This window comes from Pristiophorus japonicus, chromosome 1 (assembly GCF_044704955.1).
Source record: "Pristiophorus japonicus isolate sPriJap1 chromosome 1, sPriJap1.hap1, whole genome shotgun sequence".
NCBI lineage: Eukaryota > Metazoa > Chordata > Chondrichthyes > Pristiophoridae > Pristiophorus > Pristiophorus japonicus.
The window spans coordinates 131,020,435-131,043,679 of record NC_091977.1 but is presented as its reverse complement, the minus strand read 5'-3'; the positions used below and the strand labels follow the sequence as shown (position 1 = coordinate 131,043,679).

The following is a 23,245-nucleotide window of genomic DNA, read 5'->3' as shown; positions in this document are numbered from 1 at the left end:
TGATCACACTTGAGCAAAAAAAAACACAATTGAAGGAATAGGTTTTTCATGACATTTTTGGCACACATTTTGATCACTTCTACTATTTTGCATAGCTATTGCAAAAGCAGCCCAGCCTTTAATGTCACTATTTCAAAATGAATGAGGTAGCACTGCCGCCTCTGGTGGTCTTTCCCTGTGCCACCAGAGTCAAGAAACCCAGGATGCTGCATGCCACCATTTTATCTGGCTGTGGGGGGGACTAAGCTTTGAACCACTTTAGTCAGTGTGGACCCTCCACTGACTTCAAGAAAAGCCTGAATCCAGAAAATTGAAGTCATGGATACATCCTTCCAACACTTTAAGCACATTGTCCCCCCAAATCTCCAGTGTTTAGAATTCCGTATAAACACATTGCAAAACAAGTTCAAACAGTCGCAATAATTCTTATTTTTATGAAGTGAGCCAATGTTAATGTAATTACAAAGCAGCATTCAACCTATCTAACCTGTTAATATATATTAATTAGTTAAGAACTCTTGTGTTTAGTGACATTATTAATTTGTGATGAGAGCCTCCCTGGTAGATCCTTTTGTTAAAAACTGTCTTCAAATTTCATCTTGTTTGGCAACGAGGTGGAAAGGGGCAGCACTGAGGTCCACCATTGTTACCTTCCTCTTAAATTATGCTGTCATTTTCTATTTATCCTCATGAGCTTATTTTGCTTCAATATACAAGATAATTTTATGATTGATCCACCGTGTCAGTGAACTCTGGCACAACTTCTCATCACTCTGACCTGTTTAAACTTGAATCTTTTCATGCTGCAATCTGATCTGGATTTGAGAGTGCTGCAAGCCTTTTAATTGACAGGAAAAATTCACTTTGGTGGATTGGTTCATGCAACTGGAAATTTTTGGGGATTGCAAAATAAAATACAAGTCACTAAATCACGTTTAAAAGTCTTCTGATTACACTCCCAGGATGCTTCAGCAATTCATGAGAACCTGAGTGATGCATTGTAGGAAGGCACCATGTTCAATCTCTGCTATATGACAAATTAACATATCTCATCAGGAACAGCAGTGGGCTGATGACAACTGGCCTCCGTGCTCTTGGGTTAGGGAGGGGAACATCAACCAGGGCCCTGTTAATCATGATTCACTGCCTCCTGCTGGAAATACATTGGATCGATTTTGGACAAGGCCGAGCTTTGATGTACCCTGCAGTCAAATAGCAACACTCACTGGCCCACATGACAAATGCCCATTAATGTCAGGTACTGAAGGATGATTGCCAACCATGGAACTGTACCCTAGCGAGCAGTCAGGGAAAGTGAGAAAATTGTTACGGAAAACCCTGGTTGTTTCCTGCCCCCTCCCCACACCCCCGGGTATGGCCCCGATCATTGCTCCCTCAGATCTAAGGGGTGCAAAAATCAAAAAAAATGCTATTTTATTTAAGTAGCTTAACTCAATTTACTCCTACTTCTCATCTACGCGCTGCCTCTCATCGGAAAACATGATGGGTTCCACATATATGCTGACAAGACCCAGCATTGTCTCACCACCACCTTTCTTGACCCCTCCGCTGACTCTGATTTGCACACTGCTTGTTTGACATCCAGTCCTGGATGAGCAGAAATTTCCTCCCAACTAAATATTGTGAAGTCCAAAGCCATTGTCTTCGATCCCCACCACAAACTCCGTTCCCAAGTGACTGGCTCCATCTCTCTCCCTGGTCACTACCTGAGGCTGAACCAGATTGTTTGCAACCTTAACATGCTATTTGACCCTGGGATGAACCCATATCTGCTCCATCGCCAAGACCTCCGTAACATCACCCATCTCCTCCCCTGCCTCAGGTAATCTGCTGCAAAAACCCTCATCCATGCTATTGTTACCTCGAGATTTGACAATCCCAATGCTCTCTTGACCGGTCTCCCATCTTCCACCTTTTGTACACTTGAGCTCATCCAAAACTCTGCAGCCCGTATCCTTACTTGCATCAAGCCTGGTTCACTCATCACCCCTGTGCTCGCTGACCTACATTGGCTCCCGGTAAAGCAACACCTCGATTCTCATCCTTGTTTTCAAATCTCTTCATGGCATCGCCCATCCTTATCTCTCTTACTTCTTTCAGCCCAATAACCGATGTTCCCGCTAAGCTGCGTGGCCACGGGCCGTGCAGTTGTCTGCCAATCCCGCGCAGCCCGGGACCGGATTTTTTAATGTTAAATTTTGCACCTATGTGAAACTGTGAGTGGGCCGTGCAACCCCTTAAAGGGACCACGCACCCCAAAAAAAGGGGGATCATTGCCTACAACCCTCCAAGATCTCTCCACTTCTGGCCTCTTGCTCATCGCCGATTTTAATTGCTCCGCCTTTAGCGGTAGTACCTTCAGCTGCCGAGACCTCTTGGTCTGGAATTCCCTCACTAAGCCTGTCTGCCTCTCTCCGTCTCACTCCTCCTTTAAGATGCTCCTTTAAACCTACCTCTTCGGCCAAGTTGGCTGAATATCTTCTTATGTGGCTCGGTGTCAAATTTTGTTTGGTCACGTACTTGTGAAGTGTCTTGGGACGTTTTACTACGTTAAAGGTGCTATATAAATGCAAGTTGTAGTTGTAGCAGTTGTTACCAGATAACTGGGAATTTTTTTTTCAAAAGTGACTGCATTAACAACACTAGCCTCTATGAACAGTCTGCTCTACCATGAACTCGATCCCATAGTGGTGCGTGGGGGATGGGCACGGATTTGTCTGCAAGTGCATAAAAGCAAATACTGTCCTGAAAACTGACTATCTGAAATGTAGATGTGCTTGACTTCAGTTGTTCATATTAAGTTTCTTGAATTTTATAAATTACAAATAGTGGTAGAGTTAAGAGCTAAGCGCATCACTGCAGTGTTATGACACAAAATTGATAAAAGTATTATTAAAGATATTGCATCCCTCCTTCATATGGCAAATGAGTGTAGTGATCCATGGGCCTAGAAATTCGAGTAGGCTGGAAACCTGCCGGTAACAAGGCTGCTGGCCGCCTGCAAAAAGAGGACAAACAGTACCAGGTGGGCAGAGTAAACGTTACAACGACAACCTCAAAGCCTCCCTGATAAAGTGCAACACCTCCACTGACACCTGTGAGTCCCTGGCCAAATACTGCCCTAAGTGGAGGAAGTGCATCTGGGAGGGCGCTGAGCTCCTCATTGCCGAGAGCATGCAGAAGTCAAGCGCAGGCAGCGGAAAGAGCGTGCAGCAAACCAGTCCCAAACATCCTTCCCCTCAACGACTATCTGTCCCACCTGTGACAGAGACCGTGTTTCTCGTATTGGACTGTTCAGCCACCTAAGGACTCATTTTTAAAGTGGAAGCAAGTCTTTCTCGAGTGCGAGGGACTGCCTATGATGATGATGGTGATTTGGTGCCGCCTGCTAATTTACATGAGCGGAGCAGAGAATCCGTTGTGTAACGTGCTCTTTCCAGCGTGAACCCCAGCAGGAGGCGAAGGACGCATTTGAAGGATCGGTGCCGCATTCCTGAGTAATATGCTGTGTCGGAGCATTTGGTGGCGGCTCCTGAGTTTTGCTATCGAGTCCGCTGATGGCCCTTGTAGGGTTGGAGCATTGTGCGTTGTGGCACATCATGAGGCATTTGTTTATCCATGGCTCCCCTCTTACTTTCGCGGGTCTTTGTCTGGGTCTTGTGAGGTGTCCACAAATGGGTGCCAGACTACTGGTACTCCTATCTTCGCTGGCTGTCATAGCTCCACAGATCTTTCACCCAGATGGTTGCTGTGTGGAGGTTTGTGCTCCACCAGAGAGGAGGATGAAGATGCTCCGTCTTGCAGCTAGCAATGATCGTGCACTAGCCTGCATATCGCATAGGGAATTCACTTCCTGGTGAGTGGCTCTTAAAGCACAGGCTCAGATCTGGATGGACGATGATTGGAAACATCACATAAGACTATGGCACAGATGTCCTTAAACCATTGCATGAGCCAGCAATGGAAATACATTTTAAAAAAAGGGGAAAATGAGCTCTTGGTCAGGAGTTTACTGGTGCAAATGGTGCGGAAGAGAGTTCAATTAAAAAATTTTTAAAACGGCAGACTTTTGAAGAACACTTGGGACATTGCCTTCATCACTTTTTCAGGCGGAGAAGGTGACCGCGCCACTCCCCCCACTTCCGCCCCGCTCCTGTGCGATCGTCGCTAATAACATCATCAAACCGTGCACCGCCTCTTCCCCGCCCCGGAAGTGACATTGCCCTCAAGTCGGCAATCGACCGCTTGTCGGGGCCAGCGACAGGTTTTCTTGACACAGTAAACTGTGGAATCAAGACCGCCAGCGGCATTTAAAGGCACGTTGCGGCTTGCACCAAAGTTGTGTCACTAACTTGGGATTGCACGATTACTGGGCTTCACTTTTCATAGGCTGCAAGACGGAACATTGCTTGAGGAGGTAGTGTTTGCAGAGTAGGCCATTGGTTACAAAAAATGGACTCAGTCCTGGCAGTGGACCACCTTCCTCCACATTGTGCACGGCACGGAGGCTCGCAGAAGAGAGCGATGTCGCCAACTAGAGATGGAGAGGCAGCGGACGAGGGGCTCAGATAAGATGGGACAGCGAGATGGAGATGGCCACAAATGCTCAAAATAGGGAAGGATGTTGGGAAGGACATCAACATGGGCATGCAGCCAGGAGGAGGGTCAGGAATGCAGATCCCCAGAATCAGAGAGTGAGGGAGATGGAGAGGAGAAGGCAACATTAATAGCAGCCAAATGTTTGCGAGCACCATGATGCAGAGGGTCAGGACCAGCATGACCAGGAGACAGAAAAGGATGAGGCAGGTGTCAGAAGAAAACGCAGACATAGACATGGTGGCAGAAGATCCTATCGTCCAAGGGTCTTCAGACAACAGTTCTCCTACATGGACTTCACTGATGACCAATGACTTCAGAGACTGTGATTCAGAAAAGACGTGGTGATGGAGTGGTGCAATCTCTTGCAGCCAGACCTGCAGCCTCAAACAAGGTTGAGGACAGCTCTGTCAGTGGCATCAAAGGTCACCATCACCCTGAATTTTTATGTCATTAGATATTTCCAAGGAGCCACAGCAGACATCTCGAACCTCTCTCAATTTGCGGCGCATTGCTCCATCCGTCAGGTCACAGATGCTCATTATAAGAGGAGGAGGGACTACATCTCCTTTTCAGTGACGAGAGAGAAGCAGTTGGTGCATCATATCGGCTTCTTCAGGATAGTGGGCTTCCGCAGGGTTCAAGGCGCCAACTGCACCCATGTGGCATTGAGGGCGCCGCACACAATCCCAAGATCTCCCGTAACCGCAAGGGTTTCCACTCCTTCAACTTCCAGCTGGTGTGCGACCACAACTGCAAAATCATAGCCATTTATGCCCGGTATCCTGGCAGCAGCCACGATGCTTTCATCCTGCACCAGACCTATGCGTCAGGTGTGTTTGATGCACCAAATGAAGATTGCGGCTGGCTCCTAGGAGACGAGGTACTACTGTGCACTTGGCTCCTGACTCCCCTTCTCAACCTCAGGACTGCTGCGCAGCAATTGTACAATGTGAGCCATTCTGCCACCAGGTCCATCATTGAGCAAACCATCGGAATCCTTAAACAGAAGTTCCTCTGTCTGGATCGCTCAGGAGGAGTGCTGCAGTACTCGCCTGACTGGGTGTCCCTAATAGTTGTCGTCTGCTGCATGCTTCACAACCTGCCAATCATGAGGGCACAGCCGTTGGCCGATGACGAAGCTGTAGCAGCTGAGGAGGAGGCACAGGAGGAGGAGGTGGAGGATGAGGAGGAACAGGAGGAGGCTCCACAACCCTGCTGGAGGCAGCCTCGCCATCCTGATTCTACAAGGGAAGTACGAGACCGTCTCATTGCTGCTCCTTTCCAGTAAGTTGGTCGCCACTTCCACCTTCATTTGTGCATCCCTGTGGCCACACCAATGAGCCCTTCCACACATCATACTCCACACTGAAATGAGGTATCCACAGATATTGAAATTTCAAATAAAGATTTATAAAGTGCAGCAACAACATTGGCATTCTCAATCACCCATGTGCTGTTCCTTATAATCCCTCTTACATCTACCTATTCTGCAACTACGCCACAGTGTCCCCCTTGTGGCTGCAGCATGGCTGTGGAAAGGCTGCTCTCTTTCGCCTCCAGATGCTACAGATGTCCTTATAGGTCGCCCTCGATCAGCTCTGGCCCTAGAAGGGCTGGCTGCAGATTGAGCCGTCTCAGCCTCGGCGCCAGCACTCTGGATTGACTGGGTGCAAGCCATGGCTGGTTGCAATGATGAGTGGCAGGGTTGGGATCGGGAATGCTGTGATCCCGAGAGAGCACAGCAGGTTCCTGATCCAATGACCCGGCGCCACTCCCCCGGGGCAGCACCTCAGCATCCCCACCAATCTGCTGGAGCACAGTTGAGCGAGCTGCTGTGACACCGTGAGATCCCCACTGGATTGTGGTGGACCAAGCATCGATGGCAGCATCCAAAGCTCGCTTGGCATCAAACTGAGACTGCATGAGAGCAGACACAGACTTGATGCTACCAGACACTGATTCTTTGACAGCAGTAAGATGCTGCATGGTCTGTTGCTGAGACTGTGTAAAAGCATTCTGAGCTTCTACATCAGCAGCCGTCCTCTCCAATACAGCACTGGGTTGCTTTCACCTGTGCTGTAATGGCAGCTGCCACATGTCATGGGAGCTGGAGCTGCATGGTCACTCTGGGAGTCCAACATCGTCTGTACACTTGCAATGATGGGCTCCGTGGTGTGCGCAGAGCTGTCTGCAATGCGGAGGCAGACTCCTCCACGCTCCTGACCACTTGCGACAAGCTCTCGGGCACCCTTGCCATTGCCCCCAACCTCTCCAACTGCGTAGCCAGTGCCCTTTGTTCAGATGCCTCCACATCGAGGTGCTAATCTGTGTCCTGTCCAGCAGAACTCGCGCGTGAACTCGCTCCCGGAGAGCTGGCTCCCGAGGTTTCCTTTGAATTATATATTAATTTTAATTAAGCAACAATAACACAATAACGTTGAAATCTAGATAGCAAAACAAATTGAATTATTAGATAAGTTGAATTAAGCTCATTTTAATGAAGATGGTAGACTGTATTTTTGGTGCCGGGTAATTTTCTGAATTGTTGTATTCAGGTCTTGGCACTTGATAAGTCTTTTTTTCTTAAATGTTTTAATCCTTTTGTGCTGGTTTACTTTCACAGAGTTGCTTTCTCCCTGCTTTCTCACACCCTTCCCCACCCCCATTCTCCAAGCTCTGCTTCCTATTCTCAGTATCTACTTCAAATTGCCTTCACTTTCTCCCTTTATGTTAACATCTAGTCTGTCTGATGCATGACATTTTGACATACAGCCCATCTCGCGCACCAAATCGATTAGCAGTAGAACTGCCCAATCTATCTATTAATTTAACAGCATATGACTGGAACCAACTGGCCACCGATAGATATATTTGACCATATAATTTTTCTCTACCAAATACTGCCATCTGTGCGACTACTTTGGCAATATGAGGTGAACTTGTGGAAGGAGTTCTTCATGCTTGCTATCTGTTTAGCAAAGGTTCAAAACTCTGCTTGTTTGTTGTCTAAGGACCAACTGGTGACTGTCTTCCTCGATGGAAGCAGAGATAAATAGGATTTCTTTGGAGTCAAGTTGGCTTTAAAAAGATATGCCCACTGATGGGAGATGGAACCGAGTGGATTCTCTGGCCTAGAAGTTCGTCCCTGGCGGTGGCCCAAAACAGACGATATCAGATCGCTGTGTATAACAGGTGGCCAATCTGATCCCGCCCTTTTTGAGCAAACCGCCTGTGGTGAATTTCTAGGTCTCTGTCTCAGACACTGGTGTTATGAGACCTGAGATAGGCAGGCCAGCAGTTCTCTAGCATTTTGTTTATTAGTGACCAGCAAATGTATTTCACTCTGCTTCAAATAACCTCATAAGCCAATGCATTGATGAATAGTGTGGTCCTAGTTGGTTAAAGAAACAAATAGCTCATCAACTATTTCAGTTGTGCACTTTAAGCAAATGCCCCCTACAAGGGGGGATCACATTCCAAAATAAAATGTTTTCTAGTGCCCCTTTTGAGGGGATTTTTTTTGAGGGCTACAATACACAAATTATACAAGTGCCCCCTGGCCAAAAGAGGCGGAGGGTGGGGGGGGGGGGGGGGGGCACTAAAACCGGCAAATTAAACAAATTAAATTTTAAACTTAAATGATCAAATTAAAATTTGGTTGCCGGGAGTGATGATGCACTCCAGTCCCTCTGGTGCCCCCCTCTAGCTCATCAAGGCTCTGCTGCTAAGTTGCAGCTTTAACCAATTAAACACCACTGATACCTCTGTGCACACTTGAAGGTCCATAAACTATGGCTGTTACTAGCTTAAGTTCTCTGAACTTGGGCAGGTGTGGTGTGTAGTCCATATCAGACAAACAGAAACTCCACTTGCGTGGCTTTCTCAGTAATTTTGTTTGGAAACTCTTAAATATGATGCGTTTCTGCATGACATTACCATAACAATTAACATGACAAATTCTACAATTATGCCATTATGTGACAGCAGTTAATAAAGGCCACAGAAGTCCACTGATAAATAATTGACAGTATAGAGTCATGCAGCTTTGTAAGTATTTACTGTTGGCAGACATTGGATTTTCAAAATCATTAGAAAGCAGAATCCAGAAGAATGAAGAGGAACAACTTTGGCAACCGGAGAATCTAATATTAAATCTTGAACTAATTTATAGGGCTGAAGAGAGAATTTAAGCATATTGGATATCAGAAAGACTGACCTAAGTTGCAGAATAAAGAAAATCTGGAATTGCCGAGTCTATGTTTACTCTTCAATGGAGAGTAAAATCGGGCGGACTGCAAAATGGGCAACTGGCCTGTTCCCACCAGATGTGCTAGATTAAAATTACCCCCATCATCACAAACCACAAAGAAGACAAACTGGGTACTCCTAACATTAGCCAAGAGAGTGATTTTAGGCATTGCAGTGAAGACATTTTCTGTCAGCGAATGGTCAGCTTTACTCAAAAAGAGAGTTTGAGCCAGAAGATTCCAGGCTTGGTTAAGCAGTGGCATCAACTATTAGCTTGAGAATAAAACCAAGCTGAATTCAAAGATTAATTTTGAAAAAGCACCTTGTACTGTGCTACCTATCCCTTCCAAATTAAAATAACTTTGTAGTTGTGTGTTTTTATTTATGTATGTGTGTGGTATAATTGTGGTTAGCTAAACTTTTTTTATTGAAAACTACCTATTACTTGAGATTGCTTAGTATACAGCAAACTAAAACATGGATTTTTTTCATTTGCCTTGCGTATGAAACAAAACATTTAACTGAATGATAGCAAAAGAAAATTGAGCATTTATGTTATAAGGTGGGTACTGAATTTTAAGGCTATGGAAATTAAAACATTTTTTTAATCGTTTTTTAAAATTATTTTACAGAACAAAGCAGAAGAGATGACTTAGAAGCATTAGGTCACATGTTCATGTATTTCCTCCGTGGCAGTCTTCCTTGGCAAGGCCTGAAGGCAAGTTTTTTTTCCTCCGCTCTTTTTATAATCCAAACTGTTAATTACAGTTAAATATTGCCTTGGTAACATAATTGTTGAGTTTTCTTTCTTTTACCAGGCGGACACATTAAAAGAAAGATATCAGAAAATTGGGGACACCAAGCGAGCGACACCAGTCGAAGTGTTATGTGAAAACTTTCCAGGTAATTGTCAATCACTCAACAGTCCCAAGGATTCTCAATTTTCCAGACGTCGAGTCCCATTTCTGCCACTTAAATTCATTAGTTTTTATTTTCTGCCAAGAGACATCACTGTTGCACGGCACTGTGCAGTGTTTACTAGGTGAGCTATTGATTGCTATTGGTGTTGATGGGATATCATCACTATCCTTTATAGGGGAAGGGGAGGGAAATAACATCATGCTGTTTTAATTTTCATATTTGCATGTAGCAAATGTTAGAGTGCATCCAGGCCTGAATTTTCACAGTTGATGAGATTAAGTTTATTTGTAAACTGTTTTCTGCTAATCTTGTGTCATTAGCCTCAGATATATGGATCTTACACCGCTAAAAAGGATGGTTTTTTGAAGCCTTTTTAGAATTGTCCAAATTCTCAGCCAGTATTTGCATTTGTGGAACACCAAGGCACACAGCTGTAGCAAGGTTACAAGGTGATTGGCTATGTAGTTCATAAGAAAATGAGTAAAGACAAGACTTAGGTTACAATGTAAAAGCAACTGGAGTCTGTAATGCCCAAGTTCTACAACAATGGGGACAAAGGAGAGGAGGATTCTGCTTATATGTTTAATTTTGCTTTATTGAGCTCATGTAATGATGCCCTTCAGTTCTATTTGTCTTTTCAATTCTGAAAGCAGTGACTTGTACTTAGTACAGATTCCCAGATGTTAAGTGCTTCCCACAGCTCATCTCTGTCGCTTTTCCTTATATATGAGCCCAGATAGTGAGTGAAGTGAATAGTTTTTATGGAATTGTACCTGTTTCTTCTTTGGGCCTAGCACAATGTGCTGGATTTGTAAATTCCAATGGCTACTTCTCCTTTGTCCACACACTGTGGAAAAACAGTTTTTAAACAACAGATGTTTTTTTGCATCGTACAGCCATCAGTCAACAGGGGGCACAAACTATTTGAAATGATCCCTGTAAATATATCCATGACAAAAATGAGAGGTTCAGTTTTATTTTGGTTGTTTGAAGGTCTTGTATTGAATTGTATATTTTATCATCTCAGTCCTTGGTAAATTTGCCCCTGTTTTCTGATGTAATCTGGGTCCTAAAAATTAATCTACTTCTTTCATATCCATGATATAAATTAACAAACTGTTGGGAATCTGTTGGACACCATGGATACAATCTCCTCAAGATCACAATACTTTCCTGACTTTGCAACCTGTAAACCATTTGGGATATATAATCTATATCAAACATGATATCTTTATGATTCTTTTATATTTCCCTTTTTACCACCCTCAGGAACACAGAAACATAGAAAATAGGTGCAGGAGTAGGCCATTCGGTCCTTCGAGCCTGCACCACCATTCAATAAGATCATGGCTGATCATTCCCTCAGTACCCATTTCCTACTTTCTCTCCATACCCCTTGATCCCCTGAGCAGTAAAGGCCATATCTAACTCCCTCTTAAATATATCCAATGAACTGGCATCAACAACTCTCTGCGGCAGGGAATTCCACAGGTTAACAACTCTCTGAGTGGAGAAGTTTCTCCTCATCTCAGTCCTAAATGGCCTGCCCCTTATCCTAAGACTGTGTTCCCTGATTCTGGACTTCCCCAACATCAGGAACATTCTTCCCGCATCTCACCTGTCCACTCCCGTCAGAATCTTATATGTTTCTATGAGATCCCCTCTCATCCTTCTAAACTCCAGAGTATAAAGGCCCAGTTGATCCAGTCTCTCCTCATATGTCAGTTTAGCCATCCCTGGAATCAATCTGGTGAACCTTCGCTGCACTCCCTCAATAGCAAGAACGTCCTTCCTCAGATTAGGAGACCAAAACGGAACACAATATTCCAGATGGGGCCTCACCAAGGCACTGTACAACTGCAGTAAGACTTCCCCGCTCCTGTACTCAAATCCCCTTGCTATGAAGGCCAACATACCATTTGCCTTCTTCACCGCCTGCTGTACCTGAATGCCAACTTTCAAGGACTGATGAACCATGACACCCAGGTCCCGCTGCACCTCCCCTTTTCCTAGTCTGCCGCCAATCAGATAATATTCTGCCTTCGTGTTTTTGCCCCCAAAGTGGATAACCTCACATTTATCCACATTATATTGCATCTGCCATGTATTTGCCCATTCACCTAACCTGTCCAAGTCATCCTGCAGCCTCTTCGCGTCCTCCTCACAGCTCACACCGCCACCCAGTTTAGTGTCATTTGCAAACTTGGAAATATTACACTCAATTCCCTCATCTAAATCATTAATATATATTGTAAAGAGCTGGGGTCCCAGCACTGAGCCCTGCGGCACCCCACTAGTCACTGCCTGCCATTCTAAAAAGGACCCGTTTATCCTGACTCTCTGCTTCCTGTCTGCCAACCAGTTCTCTCTCCACGTCAGTACATTACCCCCAATACCATGTGCTTTGATTTTGCACACCAAACTCTTGTGTGGGACCTTGTCAAAAGCCTTTTGAAAAACCAAATAGACCACATCCACTGGTTCTCCCTTGTCCACTCTACTAGTTACATCCTCAGAAAATTCCAGAAGATTTGTCAAGCATGATTTCCCTTTCATAAATCCATCCTATCACTGCTTTCCAAATGCGCTGCTATTTCATCCTTAATGATTAATTCCAACATTTTCCCCACTACTGATGTCAGGCTAACCGGCCTACAATTACCCGTTTTCTCTCTCCCTCCTTTTTTAAAAAGTGGTGTTACATTAGCTACCCTCCAGTCCATAGGAACTGATCCAGAGTCAATAGACTGCTGGAAAATGATCACCAATGCATCCACTATTTCTAGGGCCACTTCCTTAAGTACTCTGGGATGTAGACTATCAGGCCCTGAGGATTTATCAGCCTTCAATCCCATCAATTTCCCTAACACAATTTCCCACCTAATAAGGATATCCTTCAGTTCCTCTTGCTCACTAGACCCTCGGTCCCCTAGTACATCCGGAAGTTTATTTGTGTCTTCCTTTGTGAAGACAGAACCAAAGTACTTGTTCAGTTGGTCTGCCATTTCTTTGTTCCCCATTATAAATTCACCCGAATGCGACTGCAAGGGACTTACGTTTGTCTTCACTAATCTTTTACTCTTCACATATCTATAGAAGCTTATGCAGTAATTTTTTATGTTTCTGGCAAGCTTCCTCTCGTAGTCTATTTTCCCCCTCTTAATTAATCCCTTTGTCCTCCTCTGCTGAATCCTAAATTTCTCCCAGTCCTCCGGTTTTCTGGCTAATTTGTATGCCTCTTCCTTGGATTTAACACTATCCTTAATTTCCCTTGTTAGCCACGGTTGAGCCACCTTCCCCGTTTTATTTTTACTCCAGACAGGGATGTACAATTGTTGAAGTTCGTCCATATGATCTTTAAAGGTTTGCCATTGCCTATCCACCGTCAACCCTTTTAAGTATTACTTGCCAGTCTAATTTAGCCAATTCGTGCCTCATACTGTCAAAGTTACCTTTCCTTAAGTTCAGGACCCTAGTTTCTGAATTAATTTTGTCACTCTCCATCTTAATAAAGAATTCTACCATATTATGATCACTCTTCCCCAAGGGGCCTCGCACAACAAGATTGCTAATTAGTCCCTTCTCATTACACATCACCCAGTCTAGGATGGCCAGGTCTCTAGTTGGTTCCTCAACATATTGGTCTAGAAAACAATCTCTAATACACTCCAGGAAATCCTCCTCCACCGCATTGCTACCAGTTTGGTTAGCCCAATCAATATATAGATTAAAGTCGCCCATGATTACTGCTGTACCTCTATTGCACACATCCCTTATTTCTTGTTTAATGCTGTCCCCAACCTCACTACTACTGTTTGGTGGTCTGTACGCAAATCCCACTAGCGTTTTCTGCCCTTTGGTATACCTTAGCTCCACCCATACCGATTCCACATCATCCAAGCTAATGTCCTTCCTTACAATTACATTAATTTCCTCTTTAACCAGCAACGCCACCCCGCCTCCTTTTCCTTTCTGTCTATCCTTCTTAAATGCTGAATACCCCTGGATGTTGAGTTCCCAGCCTTGGTCACCCTGGAGCCATGCCTCCGTGATGCCAATCACATCGTATCCGTTAACTGCTGTCTGTGCAGTTAATTCGTCCACCTTATTCCGAATACTCCTCACATTGAGGCACAGAGTCTTGAGGTTTGTCTTTTTTAACACACTTTGACCCTTTAGAATTTTGCTGAAAAGTGGCCCTTTTTGTTTTTTGCCTTGGGTTTCTCTGCCCTCCACTTTTACTTTTCCCCTTTCTATCTTTTGCTTCTGTCTCCATTTTGTTTCCCTCTGTCTCCCTGCATAGGTTCCCATCCCCCTGCCATATTAGTTTAACTCCTCCCAAACAGCAGTTGCAAACACTCCCCCGAGGATATTGGTTCAGGTCCTGCCCAGGTGCAGACCGCTGGTTTGTACTGGTCCCACGCCCCCCCAGAACCGGTTCCAGTGCCCCAGGAATTTGAATCCCTCCCTGCTGCACCACTGCTCAAGCCACGTATTCATCTGAGCTATCCTGCGATTCCTACTCTGACTAGCACGTGGCACTGGTAGCAATCATGAGGCTACTACTTTTGAGGTCCTACTTTTTAATTTAACTCCTAGCTCCCTAAATTCATCCTGTTTTTTACCTATATCGTTAGGACCTATATGTACCATGGCAACTGGCTGTTCACCCCTTTTTAGAAAGTCCTGCACCCGCTCCAAGACATCCTTGACCCTTGCACCAGGGAGGCAACATTCTATCCTGGAGTCACGGTTGCGGCCGCAGAAACATCTGTCTATTCCCCTTACAATTGAATCCCCTATCACTATCGCATAAATGATAAACAGTCATGCATGTTCTTGTTGGGATTATTTGGAAATTTGAAAAAATACAAAAGAAAAGTTCATAATTTTCTTTTCAATAACATTCTGCATTCTTAAACCTCTGAAAACAATGGAAAGTATGAGGCATCTGACTGCGGAATAGTTTAAGATAATTAGGCTTCAGGTACTTGGTTGATTTTGTCTCATTTGAAATCTGAGGAGGTAAAGAATGAAGATAATCCATTTAATATCAGGGAAAGAGTTTGCTATAAATAGTTTATAACATGAAACAATAGAATTACCCTCTAATTAAACTATTTATAATATGTGACTTGGTAAAAACTATATAATGCTGTCTCAAGGATTTGTACAACTTTGGTTTTAAAGAGCCTCTCAATATTTGTTTTAATTGTACACTTTAAGGTGCATTTTAAATTGTTTTAAAGTAGTTAGTATTTGCAATAGGCTCAAAAAAGTACAGAGATTTTCCTATTTTCCCATGTCATTTTAACAATATTTGGGTACTTTGAGCTGTAACAGGTTTTGTTTTGGCTACTTGATCTTATGGGCTGCTTCTCACTCTCTCTGAATAGAAGCCTTAAAAAGATTTATAATATCTCAAACTGTTGTGTTATCTGTTAGTAAGAATGTTTATGAACCATTTTCTTAAAAACTACTGATTTAAAAAAGCCGTTTCAACTACATAACCAGTACTAAATTTAATTTTAAAATTGTTTGTTACAGTGTTTGTCAGAAACAAATTAGCATATTTAAAATCTTTTGACAAGAATGGGGAAAACCAAACGCTAATCTTCTGACAAATAAAATTCTTTGTGAATATGACAAAATAATCTGGAAGTATGTTAAAACTGCATTAGTTACTATTTTCCCCCACCACAGAGAAATTTGAAAAGGATGATGTTTAGTTACTGTAAGGTAAATGTTGAAACTATCATTTGGTGTTTCCAGAAGAGATGGCTACATACTTACGTTATGTAAGAAGATTGGACTTCTTTGAGAAACCGGACTACGACTACCTAAGGAAGCTCTTCACAGACTTATTCGATAAGAAGGGTTACATGTTCGATTATGAATATGACTGGATCGGCAAACAGCTTGTAAGACTAAAAGTTCACTTATTTATACCTGTTCTTTTTGCCAAATGAATACAGCTATTGCAAAAGCAAAATGCAACAGGTACCTCAGAAATATTTCTGGATGGGATTAGAAATCTAATTAAATGTTCTTGAGCTCTTTCTTTAACTTTATTAGTGATAAAAGATGTATCACGTTAACATTTATTGTGTAAAGATTAGAGAAACTAAAGCTGTTACTAAATATACACACATGATGCTGGCCAAGGGAGAACTTGGTTAAAAATGAAATTCAGGGCCAGCTGTGCCATATTCTGAACATCCGAATGCTGACTGTTCTCTTGTTTCCACAGTGGCTTAACAAATTTAACTAGTGAATGGCTGAGGCATAATGCTCATGAGGGTACCAGGCTTCATTCCCAGTCTATTCTATGATAGCTGATCTCAGGCAGTAGGGGAGCTACATTTGGCTTCAGCACCCTGAGTTAGAGTGTTTGTGCTCCTAATTGCTATCAAGTGATCCCTGCTGGAAATGTGCATGTGGACATCTGCTGAGGACAGGGTTCGACTTTGTGTGATGTCTCCTGTAGTCGAGTTGCCTGCCAGCATTCACTACCAAGGGTCATGTAAGAAACATGATTCCTTGGATGAGTTGCCTTCGGGCCCCTGGCACCCTAGAACTCTATCCCAGCAAGGAACCAATACCTTCAAGAAATGAAGGGTGAAAAATACTAAAGGAAAAAAAAACATCAAGAGGAAATGGACTGTTATTGCATTGTAGTTTATTTTTGGTCTCTGGTTGTGTGACACAGAAAATCCATAAATATGCTGATGAACTCCAAACCAAACCACGGAGAAATCCACATGTGTAGAGTTTTCATGTGCCTAAAATGGAGTGTGCACACACTCTTTCTCCCTGTAGGGCCACACCTCATTTAGCTTACTTCAGAGAATTTAGGTGCAGATTAGCAAGCGCCAAAGATTAGGGATTTGTAACTGTATGCAGAATTACTGCTGTAGCTCAACTACCTAAAACCATGGCCCGGAATTTGCAGTCGGGATAATGGCAAACTGGCAGCATTCACCGTGATTGTGCCTTTGAAACTGACTGCAACTTCTGGGTTTGGCTGTGCATGCAAAAACCCTGAAGTTGCAGTGTGTCATTGACAGCTCCGGATCAGGTTGGGCTGTACTCTCCACCCTCACAGAGTCATCAATCTGTGTAATCAGCAAAATCAGGGAAGCGGATGAAAACTTCGGCTCTTCTGCAGTCAGTACGCTGTTAAATTCCCCACTAAAAGTTAGACCCAAAGGAATTAGGTGTAAATGCAGTTCTCAGTGTTATTATTGCTAAACAAATGTTAAAGGCCTGGAAAACAAATTTTAATTTTGTGCAGAGTGAAATTTGTCCATCTTAATAAAAAAAAATTAATTTTGTTTTTAATGTTTGGACATCTTCATTTTCCTTTTTATCATGTGAGAGTCCCAATCTTTCTTTTGTTCTCTAACATTTTTAACCAGTTATAATTTTAAGATCTTCCCCACTTCCTTGTTCGCTGTCTGAGAATTCTGCTTTTTGATTGGCTGCTTAGATAGCCTGCTGATGTCTCAGCAGTTTGCACAAGAGAATCCCCATTACAGTCTGTTGATTTGAATTGAATGTTAGAAACTACAAAGTTGAGATTGTTGTGCGAAGTGTACTTTGGGGCCAGCAGCGAACATCTTTGCTTTGCTGTTGACTCCGGACCCATGCAAAGTTTACCAATACACACCATAAGCTAACTTTCCATTTCTTGTCTGGCAAGGAACATCTTATGCAATGGGGAATTGGTTTACAGGATTATCTGGAGTACAGTAAAAGGAATCCTTGCCCCCAGTTATCCGTTATACTTCCAGGTGCCATTATTGAGCATGGCTGTTTGGTTAATTGGCCTACATTGCTCTCGAGAGCTGCATGGTTCAGGCATAGGACTAAAGTGTTGACTTGATTTCAATATTCCATTACTGGGTGTGTCCTCTGAGAACCAGTTCAACTGGAAGAAGACCCTGCTCACCATTGCATTGTATGAAGTTTCCATAATGCATTAAACCGTACATGCATCATTGAACATTTTAATTGTACATTGTAATTACTGCTTTAAATGCTATAAAAGTGGGTCAATTTCCTGTTCATAATTGCAAGCCCATTAAATAATGAATGATTACTTTGGTTAATGTTTGGTAGAGTTTACAATGAATGGAAATTGATGGCAAATATTCTTGTTGTCTATCCTCTACTTAATTTTGGCTTCTGTCCCTACTCTTGCAACATGTTCTCTTCCTTCTAGCAACTCAACTTCTTCCATCATGCCTTTAATTTAAAATCCTTAATTGTTGTGGTGCCAAACCACACACTTCTTCCTCCCCAAGATATTCTTCCTTCTCCCTTCCTTTTGCCTCTCTGTCGAGCGATTCCTCATTCTTGGTCATTTCAATCTTCACCTCAACCACCCTCGCCTCCTCTCCTCTGAAATGACCAGCCTCCTGTCCTCTCTCAATGTAGCATTTCATGTAAACCACCTCCTCGATCTCACTAACTACACCGCACCGCCATAGTTGCCCGGGAACTTAGATGCTTTGATATTGACATTGCCGCCCTAAACGAGACCCGGTGGGCAGGGGAAGGCCAGCTCAAGGAACAAGGTTGAGGTTACACTTTCTTTTGGAAAGGAAACCAGAGTAAGAACGCCTCCACAGAGTCGGCTTCGCTATCAAAAACGAGCTGGTGGGCCGCCTCAAAGACTGCCCCTGCGGGGTTAACGAACGCCTCATGACTCTTCGACTCACCCTATCCCAGAACCAGTGCGCCACAATCATCAGTGCGTACGCCCAACGCTCGATGCAACAGATGAGGCCAAAGAGAGTTTTTACTCCAACCTCGATAAATCCCTGACCTGCGTCCCCGCAGGCGCCAAACTGATCCTCCTCGGCGACTTCAACGTCAGGGTCGGCAAGGACACAGACCTCTGGGGAGGCGTAATTGGCAGAGAGGGGGTAGGGAAAGCCAACTCCAGCGGTACCCTACTCCTGATAAAGTGTCTAGAGCATGAACTTGTCATCACCAACACCTTGATCCGCCAGAGGGACAAATACAAGGCATCGTGGCAACACCCTCGCTCAAAACACTGGCACCTGCTCGACTATGTCATCGTCCGAGCCAGGGATCGCAAGGATGTGCGCATTACCCATGCCATGACAGGAGCTGAGAACTGCTGGACGGATCACTGCCTAATCCGATCCATCATTGGCATCAACATAGCCCCAAAGCTGAGGGGGCAGCAGAAGCAGTGCCGCAAAAAAGTCAATGCCCAGGGCACTTAAGGACCCAGCTGAGAGAGCCCTATACACTCAGCGCCTCACAGCTAACCTGGCGTGCCTTGATGACCCCAAGACGCAGAATGCCCACAATGCTTGGTCTGCCCTCCAGGCTTCCATAACCAGTGCCTGCAAAGAGACGCAGTCACTCAACCAGGAAACACCAGGACTGGTTTGATGAGAATGATCAGGAGATTCAAGAGCTTATAGATCGCAAGCATAGAGCATTTCTGAGCCTTAAACAACAACCTAACTCAGGAGCAGCAAAGCAGCGTTACAGACGGCTCAAGGCTGAGATCCAACAAAAAACCCGGGACCTAAAGAACAGATGAGAAAGCACAGGAGATACAGCAGCTGGCCGACAATCATGATGTGCAAGGATTCTTCATCGCAGTTAAGGCCACCTTCGGTTCAAACACCCAAGGCCCCACCCCACTGCTGGCCAAGAACAGCGAAACACTCGTCAAGGACACCGAGGCAGTTAGGGCCCGCTGGAAGGAGCACTTCGACGATCTCCTCAATCGAGACTCTGCGTTTGACTTGAGTGTTCTAGACTCCATTCCGCAACATGCTACCCGCCACCACCTCAGTGAGACCCCAACACTGCACGAGGTAGAAAAAGCCACAAGACAGCTAAAAAACAACAAGGCTACGGGAGCAGATGGAATCCCTGCTGAGGCACTGAAGTATGGCAGAGAGGCGCTACTGGCGCGAATACACGCCCTCATCTCTCTCATCGAGAGGGAGGAGAGCATGCCGGGAGATCTTAGAGATGCAGTGATCGTGACCATCTTTAAAAAAGGGGACAAGTCGGACTGCGGCAACTACAGAGGACTCTCCCTGCTATCAGCCACTGGGAAAATCATTGCTAGAGTCCTCCTCAACCGTCTTCTCCCTGTGACCGAGGAGCTCCTCCCGGAGTCGCAGTGCGGATTTTGTCCCCTACGGGGCACAATGGACATGATTTTTGCAGCGCGACAGCTGCAGGAAAAATGCAGGGAACAGCGCCAGCCCTTATACATGGCCTTCTTTGACCCTACAAAGGCCTTTGACACTGTCAACCGCGAGGGACTATGGAGCGTCCTCCTCCGTTTCGGATGCCCCAAAAGTACGTCGCCATTCTCCGCCTGCTCCACGATGACATGCAGGCCGTGATCCTTACCAACGGATCCATCACAGACCCAATCCACATTCAGACCGGGGTCAAACAGGGCTGTGTCATCGCCTCAACCCTCTTCTCAATCTTCCCCGCTGCCATGCTCCACCTCACAGTCAACAAGCTCCCTGCTGGAGTGGAACTAAACTACAGAACCAGTGGGAACCTGTTCAACCTTCGCCGTCTCCAGGCCAGATTCAAGATCACCTCAACCTCTGTCGTTGAACTACAATACGCGGACGACATCTGCGTCTGTGCACTCAGAGGCTGAACTCCAGGACATAGTCGACGTATTTACTGAGGCGTACGAAAGCATGGGCCTTACGCTAAACATCAGCAAGACAAAGGTCCCCCACCAGCCTGTCCTCGCCACACAGCACTGCCCCCCAGTCATCAAGATTCATGGCGTGGCCCTGGACAACGTGGACCACTTCCCTTAGCTCGGGTGCCTCCTATCAACAAGAGCAGGCATTGACGTCAAGATCCAACACCACCTCCAATGCGCCAGTGCAGCCTTCGGCTGCCTGAGGAAAAGAGTGTTTGAAGACCAGGACCTCAAAAGTGTCACCAAGCTCATGGTCTATAGGGCTGGAGTAATATCCACCCCCCTGTATGGCTCAGAAACATGGACCATGTACAGTGGACACCTCAAGTCGCTGGAGAAATACCACCAATGTTGTCTCCGCAAGATCCTACAAATCCCCTGGGAGGTCAGACGTATCAGCGTTAGCGTCCTCAACCAAGCCAACATCCCCAGCATTTAATCACTGACCACACTTGATCAGCTCCGCTGGGCAGGCCGCATAGTTCGATGCCAGACACAAGACTCCCAAAGCAAGCACTCTACTTGGAACTCCTTCATGGCAAACGAGCCAAAGGTGGGCAGCGGAAACATTACAAGGACACCCTCAAACCTCCCTGATAAAGTGCGACATCACCACTGACACCTGGGAGTCCCTGGCCAAAGACCGCCCTAAGTGGAGGAAGTGCATCCAGAAGGACGCTGAGCTCCTCGAGTCTCATCGCCGAGAGCATGCAGAAATCAAGCGCAGGCAGCAGAAACATAAAAACATAGAAAATAGGTGCAGGAGTAGGCCATTCGGCCCTTCGAGCCTGCACCACCATTCAATATGATCATGGCTGATCATGCAACTTCAGTACCCCATTCCTGCTTTCTCTCCATACCTTGATCCCTTTAGCCGTAAGGGCCACATCTAACTCCCGTTTGAATATATCTAACGAACTGGCCTCATTAACTTGCTGTGGTAGAGAATTCCACAGGTTCACAATTCTCTGAGTAAAGAAGTTTCTCCTCATCTCAGTCCTAAATTGCTTACCCCTTATCCTTAGACTGTTCTGGAACTCCCCAACATCGGGAACATTCTTCCTGCATCTAACCTGTCCAATCCCGTTAGAATTTTATATGTTTCTATGAGACCCTCTCTCATTCTTCTAAATTCCACTGAGTATAAGCCTAGTCGATCCAGTCTTTCTTCATATGTCAGTCCTGCCATCCCGGGAACCTTCGCTGCACTCCCTCAATAGCAAGAACGTCCGTCCTCAGATTAGGAGACCAAAACTGTACAGAATATTCAAGGTGTGGCCTCACCAAGGCCCTGTAAAACTGCAGTAAGACCTCCCTGCTCCTATACTCAAATCCTTTCGCTATGAAGGCCAACATGCCATTTGCCTTCTTCACCGCCTGCTGTACCTGCATGCCAACTCTCAATAACTAATGTACCATGACACCCAAGTCTCATTGCACCTTCTCTTTTCCTAATCTGTCACCATTCAGATAATATTCTGCCTTCCTGTTTTTGCCACCAAAGTGGATAACCTCACATTTATCCACATTATACTGCATCTGCCATGCATTTGCCCATTCACCTAACCTGTCCAAGTCACCTTGCAGCCTCCTAGCATCCTCCTTGCAGCTCGCACTGCCACCCAGCTTAGTGTCATCTGAAAACTTGGAGATATTACATTCAATTCCTTCGTCTAAATCATTAATGTATATTGTAAGTAGCTGGGGTCCCAGCATTGAACCTTGCGGTACACCACTAGTCATTGCCTGCCATTCTGAAAAGGACCCGTTTATTCCTACTCTTTGCTTCCTGTCTGCCAACCAGTTCTCTATCCACATCAATACATTAGCCCTAATACCATGTGCTTTAATTTTGCACACTAATCTCTTGTGTGGGACCTTGTCAAAAGCCTTTTGAAAGTCCAAATACACCACATCCACTGGTTCTCCCTTGTCCACTCTACTATTTACATCCTCAAAAATTTTTTTGAAGATTTGTCAACATGATTTCCCTTTCATAAATCCATGCTGACGTGGACCGATCCTGTCTCTGCTTTCCAAATGCTCTGCTATTACATCTTTAATAATTGATTCCAACATTTTTCCCACTACCGATGTCAGGCTAAATGGTCTATAATTACCTGTTTTCTCTCTCCCTCCTTTTTTTAAACAGTGGAGTTACATTAGCTACCCTCCAATCCATAGGAACTGATTCAGAGTCTATAGAATGTTGGAAAATGACCACCAATGCATCCACTCTTTTGAGGGCAAGTTTCTTAAATACTCTGGGGATGCAGACTATCAGGCCCTTGGGATTTATCGGCCTTCAATCCCATCAATTTCCCGAACATAATTTCCTGACTAATAAGGATTTCTTTCAGTTCTTCCTTCTCGCTAGACCTTCGGTCCCCTAGTATTTCCGGAAGGTTATTTGTGTCTTCCTTCGTGAAGACAAAACAAAAGTATTTGTTCAATTGGTCTGCCATTTCTTTGTTCCCCATTATAAATTCACCTGATTCTGACTGCAAGGGAATTACATTTGTCTTCACTAATCTTTTTCTTTTCACATATCTAGAGAAGCTTTAGCAGTCAGTTTTTATGTTCCCTGCAAGCTTACTCTCATACTCTATTGTCCCACTCCTAATTAAACCCTTTGTCCTCCTCTGCTGAATTATAAATTTCTCCCAGTCCTCAGGTTTGCTGCATTTTCTGGCCAATTTAAATGCCTCTTCCTTGGATTTAACA

At 44.7% G+C, this 23,245-nt stretch overlaps 1 protein-coding gene across 6 annotated transcripts in view; it reads left to right on the top strand.

Moving 5' to 3' along the window:
- The window catches only part of LOC139265761 (casein kinase I), a 312,413-nt gene that overhangs the window by 213,639 nt on the left and 75,529 nt on the right, over window positions 1–23,245 (top strand). For 4 of the 6 annotated variants that reach the window (XM_070883169.1, XM_070883161.1, XM_070883141.1 and 1 more), the window contains exons 7-9: window positions 9,501–9,586; window positions 9,687–9,771; window positions 15,562–15,710. In XM_070883169.1, the coding sequence (XP_070739270.1) occupies window positions 9,501–9,586; window positions 9,687–9,771; window positions 15,562–15,710 (320 nt within the window). The remainder of the gene's footprint in view (window positions 1–9,500; window positions 9,587–9,686; window positions 9,772–15,561; window positions 15,711–23,245) is intronic. The other 2 variants (XM_070883179.1, XM_070883151.1) reach the window with 1 other exon arrangement.